At 44.3% G+C, this 9,287-nt stretch overlaps 1 protein-coding gene across 1 annotated transcript in view; it reads left to right on the top strand.

The window, feature by feature from the left end:
• Positions 1 to 1,487: 1,487 nt before the first annotated feature.
• SPTLC1 (serine palmitoyltransferase, long chain base subunit 1) overlaps positions 1,488 to 9,287 on the top strand; it is a gene marked incomplete at its 5' end in the record, with an annotated part of 32,206 nt that continues 24,406 nt past the window's right edge. Inside the window, one exon of the mRNA XM_009876343.1 lies at positions 1,488 to 1,683. Within this exon, the coding sequence (XP_009874645.1) occupies positions 1,488 to 1,683 (196 nt within the window). The remainder of the gene's footprint in view (positions 1,684 to 9,287) is intronic.

A 9,287-nucleotide genomic window follows, 5' to 3' on the forward strand; every position in this document is an offset into this window, starting at 1 on the left:
CTTCGCTCTCGGAATCGTGGATGTATGTTTATGTATATTATTTAGAAATTGGAAAAGTGGGTGCATGCGCTTGCTTTCTTCTGTGCTTTAGATTTGTAAAGCTACGTTCGAAGAACATTAAACCTTGGTAAGATTCAGTGTTCTTCGAATGTAAGTCCAGAGTTTGTACCCAAGAAGTGTTATTTATGAAGAAACAGCTTCTAAATATTTGTGCTTGGGTTCTCACCTGGAGGGGAGCAGCATGGCGTGCTTGTATCCAGGCTTTGCTTCATGGTATTAAAAGGATGTTCTGGTGATAGGCAGTGTTCTCGTATCAGCAGTCTGTTTCCCTCCCTTCCTTTGGCAAAGATAAGTAACTTTTCAAGAACTTATACTCGGGTTTGAAGTACAGGTATAGAAGTGGTTAGCTACTGAAGCTGGTAGCATAGTCTAGTACACAGAATTCAGGGTAATTGTAGGCACTGAAAGCATGGGGAATTAGTTTGTGGTGACCTCTACTGCTGCTGTGCTATGTGTTCTTTAGACGTTTAGCTCTTTGAGTCTTAATATGTTTGCTGAACTGGAAAGTGCTCTCTGCAAACGATAAACTCGTTATTTGCAGTTTTATGTGCCATAGGACTCCTTACCGGCTTGGAAAGCTTCAGTTTCCTTTAGTTTCTTGGTGTGTGGTGCATTCCATTTTTGCTGGCAGGTCAGATCCCACTGTAAAATGCTGATGTGAGGGAGATGTTAAACTGATTTGAAGAAAGGGTGTGCACTTGGAGTCTTTTAAAAATAGTGAACATCCACAGTGTAGATAGCAGAGTTTCTGAAATTCAATAACTAAACCAGTCATTAAAACAGTATGTCAAATGTTGGAGCTATAACTTCACATCTGCTTTAAACTAGCAGTGCTGCCAGAGGAAACTGACTTTTTTCACTCTAAGCACCCAAAGCAGCTAACTTTTTAACTTGGCTAAGCTCTCTGTTCTTGTTTGCTCTATATATTATTAAATATTACGTCCACACAAGACGGTACGTGGCATAGGGGCAGAACTGCTTCTGGTGACTGTCTTGGGGTATATGTGCTCAAAGTGCCTGTGAAACTAACAAAAACAGGCTACGAGAACAAGATCAGGTTTCTTTGTAAATATTAGTAGCTGTCACTGCTGGTGGACTATAAATTACAGGAAGGTAGAGTTGAAGTGGGTGTGTGTGGATGACACAGACCTTCAAATTCCCAGGAGACTTCTACTTGTTGTGAAAGCTCTCCGCATTCACAAATACATACATGCAACGCATACAGCTTATCTGCCTTCACTCACAAGATTCAGTTTACATTCAGGAACTAAAACAGCTTATCAATTTAGAATGTGCCTTGTTTATTAACAGCAGAATAAATCCATTCAAACACAACAGTTACAAGTAGTAGTTGCAAAGCAATCCACTTCCATGTGGATTTAGAAATATGTATCAGTTGATGATCAGCTTTATGTTTTTGTTCTGAGTGTACTAGTAGAGACAAAAATCTTGCATAGTGTCACACTGGTTCAAGTAGAATTCTGTGTAGACTTCTTTTTGTGCCTATATTTTCAGGCTCCTGCTTACCATCTCATTTTGGAAGGAATTCTAATTCTATGGATAATCAGACTTCTTTTCTCCAAGACATACAAGCTTCAAGAACGATCTGATCTAACACCTAAGGTACGGTGGAAACGTGTTTTTCTTTAGAGAAACCATTTATAGCTGATATATTTTGCTGTTGAACCACTGCTGCTTCACAAATTTTGCTGGTTTTTCTTAGGATTTAAAAGAATAAGCTTACTTTGGACTAAGAAATTGTTCATTGATTAAATGCTTTTAAAGTAGCACAGAATCTGAGAAATACAGAAGAACTAATGTGGCTGTGACTAGTAAGCTATGAAAAGCTGGTTTTAGCTCTGCTCAGTGGATGGCTTTGTTTTAAAAATGTAAGCTATACTAAAAAAACCAAACGGACACCAGACAAAATGAGCTATGAGGGTGTAATGAGTAGGAAGGTGATCAGTCTCTACATGTACTATCGTTGAGTGATAAATGTGAGAGTTTATGGTGTTAATTGGGCTCCAGAAAACTTTGTAGTTTAGCTGCAATTTTCTTCTTTGCAACATAGTTGTCTCAAAAGAAAAAAGCAAAATAATAAAAAAAAAAAGCTGTAATTGTCTGTGAAGACTGGAATTTCTCCCTGACTTCTATTTGGAGACTATTAGGAATGTGTAGAGATTGTTTTGGAGATGTCCCTGGACTAGTTTGAGACAAGGTCTGTAATTAGTCTTGCTGCATAATGTTAGAACAGGCTGCTGGTTATATTCAAAGGATGATTGGATGCACTCTCTAAAGGAAAATAGTGAGGTGATTGAGGATGCACTCATTCTCAACCAAAGATGAACTATAGCGATGTATTGTAATATTGTGTATGCAGTGTGTGATTTGAACAATCTGGTGTCCCATATAACAAGCTGAGTTTGCTAGAGCTTAAGAGGAATTATGTCCTTTATGAATGGAATAAAACACTGGGATTTCTTCATGGTATTGAGTAGGTTTCTGAATCAGATTTTGGGGTATTTTACCTTGTCATTCCCATCTGTATCATGTGCTTGCATGCTTTCTGATCTTATTCTTGCTAAGGATATATGGCTAGTGGGTCGAGAGAGGTCCTCCTTCCCCTCTCCTCTGCCCTGGTGAGGCCACATCTGGAATATTATGTCTAGTTCTGGGCCCCTCAGCTCAAGAGAGACAGGGAACTGCTGGAGAGAGTCCAGCACAGAGCCACAGAGATGATGAAGGGAGTGGAACATCTCCCGTATGAGGAAAGGCTGAAGGAGCTGGGTCTCTTTAGCCTGGAGAAGAGGAGGCTGAGGGGTGACCTCATTAATGTTTATAAATATATCAAGGGGGAGTGTCAGGAGGACGGAGCCAGGCTCTTTTCAGTGATGTCCAATGACAGAACAAAGTGCAGTGAATGCAAGCTGGAGCATAGGAGGTTTCACAAAAACATCAGGAAAAACTGTTTCACTGTGAGGGTGACAGAGCACTGGCACAGGCTGCCCAGGGAGATTGTGGAGTCTCCAGCTCTGGAGACATTCAAAACCGACCTGGACATGTTCCTGTGTCCTCTTTTGGGAAGTGCTTACTAAACAAGCTTAGAGCATTCGCATTCTAGGGAACACTTAAGCATGTATTTATTGGAGGCATTTAATATTGGAGGCAAGAAGTGAGCTGAGCAGGAGTCAAGAAAGGCTAATTCAGTTTTGTGCTTGGAAGGATTTGAATTGATCGTGGGATTTCTGCAATTTGCTGCCTTTGATAAGAATACAGCGGAGGAATGAATGCAAAGGGAAGTCCAGTGTGTTGAAGTGCTGCATCTTCATAGCCTCTAGGAAGACATACTGCAGCTTTGAAGTAGCTCTTCGTTGTCTGTTCAGAAACTGACATAGTTCATTTAGTACAGTTTTCCTGCATCAGGTGGTTTTGATCTCTTATATTTTTGGAACAACTTTTTTTGTTATGCAGTGAAAATGAATCTTTCAGTAGATGGTGGGAAAAGACTGCTGCTCTTGCATAACTGGTGACCTTAAAAAGCCGAAACCTGTCTCTTCCTTACAGAGTAAGGATTACATTTTGATATTTCTGCATGCACTTTGAATGTTATCTTCCAGTTACAGGACATTCATTCATCCTTCATTCACTGACAGACCATTTTGTGAAGGCGAAGTGTTTAGGAGAGTTGCTTAGACAAATCTGGAACAGTGGTATGTGGGTACGTGCATTTTCCTAACTGGAGGCAGTGAATAATTAGGAGATTGCATTTGTAGCTGGTCTGTTGCAGCTCAGTGGAAGCACAGATTTAGAAGAGGGTCAAAAGGGGGAAAACCATTTGGAAATGGCTACTTTTGATAACAGTAGAAAAGTTCACTGGCAGGCTGTCTGAAGATGAGAAGCATGCAAATTTGCTAGTGCTGTGATACTTCTGATGAGATATGAACTTTACTGAGCTTAAGGGGTGGAAAGGAATGTGAATGCCAGCAAAAATCCAAAGTGATCAAGAATTGCATTGTATACATACTGGATGCATTGATGCATAGCTACAAGGCACAGAAGAAAAAAATTTACTGAATGTGTAGAACTGCGTTACAGCTAAGAGTTTGACTGGAGATGTTAGGTATCAACATCTCTAGCTTTTTGTTACCTGTATCTTGATGGCAAAAAGAATAATGGGGGAGAATACTCCTTGGTCTGATAGTGTGTTTAGTCTGGCTGACGATGAAGGAGATTTAAGTTACTCTAGTTGCCTTTACTGTTGACCTCTGAAAATGGAAGCAGTGTTTTCCAAAGAAGGAACTGTATTTGGAAGGGAATGTCTTATTTACAGATAGTTTATTGAAAGTAAGCATAAATACAACAGTGAAGTGAAAGGGTGAATAAGTCTTCTACAATTGGAGGACTTAAGCAGATTGATAATTCAGCGGTGTGAAATGTTTCCATCTCTTTTTTTACAGTGTAGGTAATTGCTGTGAAAAGAGATAATTTATTTTGCATGGAGGAATAGCTGTGGAGGTAAAAATCCCTTTATTTTCACTAAAAAAATCCACAGATAGTTGACACTGTGCTGTGGGTTAACCCCAGCATGCAACTAAGGACTGCACAGCTGCTTACTGACTTTCTGCCCTACTTCCAGTGGAACAGCACATGAGGAAAGGAAGAGTAAAACAAGAGAACTTGTGAAGATAAAATTATTTAATAAGCAAAGGAGAAGTGGAGGAAGAGAGAAATGAGGCTACTGATGCGAAGGCAATAGCACACCACCTCCCATGAGTGGACCAATATCCAAGCAGTTCCCGAGCTAAAAATAGCTAGCTTCCCTAAATCCCCTCTTATCCCTTTTGTTGCTGAGCATGACATTACATGGTATGAAATTCAGGGAATCTACCTGGTTGTGTCCTCTCCCAACCTCTTGTGCACGCCTCAGTCACTGCACCCACTGTAGGTGCAGAGTGTGAAACAAATGGCCCTCATACCGTGCAAGCACTGTTCAGCGAGATCTATAACACAGAACTATAGAACTGTTTAGACTGGAAAAGACTGTCGTCCAGCATTGCCAGGTCCACCACTTAAACCATGTCACTAAACACCATATCTACATGAAAACAAATTACTGTATTATCAGCATTGGTTTGGGCACAGGCCTAAAACACAGTGCTATCCGAGCTGCTGAACAAAATTAACGCCACCCTGGCCAGACCCAGGGTAGTCTGTTTCATACAGACAGGCTTCTGTGTGTGTGTTGAGCTGCATGTAGTAACATGCCAACTGTTCAACAAGACTGCTGATTTGCCTTCTGATCTGTTCTCGTTTCCTTCATGCTGCAGTCAGTCTTTGCCATACCAGAAAGAAATACTAGGTTGCTCAGCTGCAGGTCATGGCGGTAGGCCGGCTCAGGCTACATTTGTGTCAGCTGCTCATGTAATCTTCCCTGGAAGTTTCTGTGTTCTTTATTGCTGGGGATGCTTCCAGAGCAGAGCTGCCTCCATGTAATAAGTGTTACTGAAGAATACCACTATTGCACAGCCATCTTAATGTGATCTGACAAGACCTGTCTGTCCTGGGGAACCGGAGATAGGTGATATATTGGGCAACCTAGTGCACTCAGGAGTCATGATCCTAAAATGGTGAAGAAATCTGCCCCAAAGGTGTCTTCTGGATTTAGCCAAATGTGTAGCAAGAATGAAATCCAGTGCAGGGATCAGCTTTCAGTAGACTGACTGTCATCCTTTAATTACAGTGTTTGTAGGTATGCCTATTGCTTCTATGCCAAAATAACGAAATCTCCCAAGTCATTAAATAAAACAATGAAGTACTCTGTGACTGGAGCAGGCGGTGGGAAATTGCATAGCATCGTTCAGCTACAAGCTCACTCTCCAGCCAACAACTGTGAAAGGAAGATGCCCTCCAGCCTGTTGTCATAGGAGAGGTGTTCCAGCCCTCTGACCATCTTGGTAGCCCTCCTCTGGATTTGCTCCAACAGCTCCATGTCTTTCTTGTGTCGGGGGTTCCAGAGCTGGATGCAGTATTGCAGGTGGGGTCTCGCAAGGGCAGAACAGCGGTGCATAATCACCTCCCTCAGCCTGCTGGTCACACATCTCTTGATGCATCCCAGTATACAGTTGGCTTTCTGGGCCCCAGGTGCACACTCTTGGCTCATGTTGATGTTATCATCCACCAACACACCCAAATCCTTCTCCTCAGGGCTGCTCTCAACCTGCTCATTGCCCAGCCTGTATCTGTGCTTGTGATTGCCTTGATCCAGGTGCAAGACCTTACACATGGCCTTATTAGACTTCATGAGGTTGGCCTGGGCCCACCTCTCAAGCCTGTCAAGGTCCCTCTGGACGGCATCCCTCCCCTTCAGCGTGTCGACTGCACCTCACAACTTTGTGTCATGGACAAACTTGCTTGAGGGTGCGCTTCATGCTGCTGTCCATTTTGCCAACAAAGATGTTAAATAGTATCAGTGCCAGTACTGATCCCTGAGGGACACCACTTGTCACTGGTCTCCTGGACACAGAGGCATTGACCACAACTCATTGAGCGTGATCTTCCAACCAGTTCCTTATCCACCAAGTGGTCCATCCACCAAATCCATGTCTTTGCAACTTGGAGACCAGGATTTCATGTGAGACAGCCTCAAAGGCCTTGCACAAGTCTAGGTAGATGACACCAGTTGTACTTCCCGTGTCAATTGATTCTGTTACTCCATCATAAAAAGCCACCAGATTTGTCAGGCAGGATTTTCCCTTGGTGAAGCCGTGTTGGTTGCCACCAATCACCTCCACGTTTTCCATATGCCATAGCAGAGCCTTCAGAAGGGTCTACTCCATGATCTTGCCAGGCACAGATGTGAGACTGACTGGCCTGTAGTTGCCTGGGTCTTCCTTTTTTCCGTTTTTGAAAATGGGCGTGATGTTTCCCCTTTTGCAGCGAGTGGGTGCTTTGCCAGACTGCCATGACCTCTCAAATACGATGGAAAGTGGACTAGCAACTTCATCTACCAGTTCCCTCGGGACGTGGATGAATCCCATCAGGTCCCACGGACTTGTACACCTTCAGGTTTTTTAAATGGTCTCAGACCTGATCTTCTTTACAGTGGGCAGATTTTCCTTCTCCCAGCCCCTGCCTTCTACAACTTGGGCAGAACAGCTAGAGCCCTTGCTGGTGAAGACTGAGGCAAAGAACCAATCGAGAAGCTCTGCTTTCTCCATATCCTTCATGACCAGCTCTCCTATTTCCTTCTGGAAAGCGCCCACATCTTCCCTAGCCTTCCTTTTATCACCAACATGCCTATAAAAGTTTTTCTTGTAACCCTTGATGTCCCTGGCTAGATTTGATTCTATCTGGCCTTTAGCTTTCCTAATCTGATCGCTGGCTGCTCAGACCACTTTCTTGTATTCTTCCCAGTCTTTTCTCACTTCCTGTAAATTGTCTTTTTATCTTTAAGTGTGTCTAGGATCTTCTTGTTCATCCACGCAGGCCTCCTGACTTTGCCTGCCTTTCTCTATTTTGGAATTCATTGCTCCTGGACACGGAGGAGGTGGTCCTTGAATACGGACCAGCTTTCTTGGGCCCCTCTCCCCTCAGGGCTTCATCCTGTGGTACTCCACTGAGCAGATGCCTGAAGAGGTCAAAGTCTGCTCTCTTGAAGGCCAGAGTGGCGAGCTTGCTGTGCACTGTCCTTGTTGCCCTGAGGATCTTGAATTCTAGCATTTCAGGGTCACTGCAGCCAAGGCCTTGTCTGCTTGGTCATCTTTGTCAGATGGCCTGTAGCAGACTTCCACTATGATGCCACCCCTGCTTTTCCTCTAACCCTAAGCCATAACCTCTCAGTCAGCTCCTCATCCATCCCCAGACCAAACTCCATGGATTCCAGCTGGTCATTGACATCGGGGGCAAGACTCCTTCCTCTTCTCCCCTGCTTATCTTTCTTAAAGAGCCTATACCCATCTAATCCGGTGCTCCAGTCATAGGAGCCATCCCGTCACGTCTCTGTGATGCCTGTGAACATCATAACCTTGCAGACATGTACACATCTCTAACTCCTCTTGTTTGTTCCCCATGCTCCATGCATTTGCATAGAGGCATTTAAGTGGTGCTCCTGTTGAAGCCAACTTACTGGCTGGAATCCATTATCTCATACTTGATGCGCTCTCTTGCTGGCCTGCAACCCATCCCTGGAGCCAGGGCTGTCATTTCCAGCACTGCCCTCAGAGTGGGAGGAATTGTGAATCCCCTCTCCCAACAAACCTAGTTTAAAGCCCTCCTAACTACGTTGGCTAGTCTTTGTCTAAAGACATTCTTCCCATTCTCTGAAAGATAACCGCATCAGCCCACAGGAGACCAGGTTTCTCAAAGTGAGACCTGTGGTCCAAGTAGGCAAAACCCTGGCTGTGGCACCACTCCTGTAGCCGTTCATCGATTTTTCTTGATTCTGTCAGCTCTTTCAGGCCCCTTGCCTTTGATTGGGAGGATTGATGAAAGTACTACCTGGGCACCCAAGTGAAGACTGTCTCTCCTAGGGCTCTTTAGTCCCTCTTGATGGTTTGTAGGTTGCTTGTGGCTGCATCACTGGTGCTCTCATGAAACAGTAGCAACAGATAATAGCCTGTGGGATGTACCAGGTTTGGTAGTCTCTCAGTTAAATATTTAATCCTAGCATCTGGTAAGCAGAAAACCTCTCTAGACAGTAGGTCGAGTCAGCAAATAGGTGCCTCAGTGCCCCTCAAAAGAGAGTCTCCCAATACTATTACCCACTGCTTTTTCTTGGATGAGCTTGCTGATGTTTTGGGAGCCTACATGGTCACCTTCACCTGCTCTGAGGTGTCTATTTCAGCCTTTTTTCTCCCTCTTCATTCTGCAGAGCCATGAAGCAAGGATGCCTCAGGCTTTGAGAGAGGTTTCTTCATCCTCCTGGATCTCCTGCACAAATTCCCATTCCGCAACATTGTAGGCTTCTCCCTTTTTCGGTTGTTCCTGTGGAAGAACTTTGGGCTCTTTGGCCAGAGGCTGTGGTTCCACTGCTGCGTTCCCCCGGACCCAGCTCTCTGTCTCTTTTTCTGCCTCCCTGATGTCACGCAGCCTTGTGACTGTCTCCTGCAGCGCTGCCACCTGCTTCAGGAGCTCTTCCACACCTTTTGCAGATGGGTTTGCTACCCAGCCCTTCCCCAGGGGGAAGGTCTAGGCACTTCGCACAGGCTGAGGTCTGGACTGCAGTCTCA

The sequence above is a fragment of the Apaloderma vittatum genome, unplaced genomic scaffold (genome assembly GCF_000703405.1).
Source record: "Apaloderma vittatum isolate BGI_N311 unplaced genomic scaffold, ASM70340v1 scaffold10109, whole genome shotgun sequence".
In the NCBI taxonomy this organism is placed as follows: domain Eukaryota; kingdom Metazoa; phylum Chordata; class Aves; order Trogoniformes; family Trogonidae; genus Apaloderma; species Apaloderma vittatum.